This window comes from Poecilia latipinna, unplaced genomic scaffold, assembly GCF_001443285.1.
Source record: "Poecilia latipinna isolate Pla-1442-1.1 unplaced genomic scaffold, P_latipinna-1.0 Scaffold3940, whole genome shotgun sequence".
Classification (NCBI taxonomy): Eukaryota; Metazoa; Chordata; class Actinopteri; order Cyprinodontiformes; family Poeciliidae; genus Poecilia; species Poecilia latipinna.
This window is the reverse complement of record NW_015116556.1, coordinates 32,981-34,009: the sequence shown is the minus strand read 5'-3', so window position 1 is coordinate 34,009 and position 1,029 is coordinate 32,981. Positions and strand designations below refer to the sequence as shown.

Genomic DNA, 1,029 nt, shown 5'->3' with positions numbered 1-1,029 from the left:
AAAAAAAAAAAAAAAAAGAAAAGTAAAACGACGTTTTTTGTCTCGGCTTCTGTTGTCTGGAAAACCTCAGCATCCTCACTGCACTGACCCAGTCTCTGGTCAGAGGTGGATTCTGATACGCTGCAACACAGACCAACCCAGCAGGGCAGCTGGAGAGGCTCCGCCCCCTGGAGAACAGAACCTCACATATCAAGTTTTATTGAAATGTCCAGTTTCATCTAAAATGACAAAGAGACCTGATGGAAACACCCAGAAGCAACTTTAACACGCAGAGGGGCCAGGAAACCACAGAAGAAGAGCTGGAGGACTGACCTGGATGGTGGGGTAGCTCATGGAGTGAGTGATCCTGACAGGCCGGCCGCAAACCGTCGCCGTCACGTTGCCGTTGTAGAACTTAGCCATGTTGACGGCTTCTGCCTCCGTCTCAAACTGGATGTAGGCCTGAGGAAGAGGAGAAAGAGAAGCAGAACCATTTAAAGTTGCTGACTGTCGTCTCCTTCAGGCATTTAAACATCCGATTTTTTTGTGGAGCGCTGCTGCCACCTACTGCAGCTTTAGGGAACTGCTGTGGTTTTACTCAGCAGGGGGTTAGCTAGCAGTGGCTAACAGACATTTCCATCATGGCTGCTGCGTTCTGTAAGAAACAGTTTATATGTCAGAATGAGCCTTTATGTTTACATGTGTCAGAAAATCTAAATTTTCTTAAATTAATTGCTGAATTAGTTTTGGACAAACCTGAATACTGTGGGAGCTTTGAATGTTATGCAATAAGCTAACTAGCATGAGCTAAGCTTATGTTAGGCCAGAGGTTCCCAAACTATTTCTGCCCCCCCCATGGATTACAAATGGCTGTCTGGTTGAACGATGTGTGTGAGCGAAGGGGGGAGGATTCTCAGAGACTCCCTGATATACTCAGCCCGGCTCCAGACGAACGGGGGGGATCGACTTTTTGGGGGCAAAATGAATATAATGATAATAAAGATTAGCCTACAAGCTACTTGTTAAGCTTAAGGCTCTGTATTGATATTA

At 46.0% G+C, this 1,029-nt stretch overlaps 1 protein-coding gene across 1 annotated transcript in view; it reads right to left on the bottom strand.

Annotated features, from left to right (window-relative positions):
• Nucleotides 1-48: 48 nt before the first annotated feature.
• The window catches only part of LOC106941929 (matrin-3-like), a 7,838-nt gene continuing 6,857 nt past the window's right edge, over nt 49-1,029 (bottom strand). Inside the window, exon 5 of the mRNA XM_015025083.1 lies at nt 49-441. Within this exon, the coding sequence (XP_014880569.1) occupies nt 262-441 (180 nt within the window). The 3' untranslated portion in view covers nt 49-261. The remainder of the gene's footprint in view (nt 442-1,029) is intronic.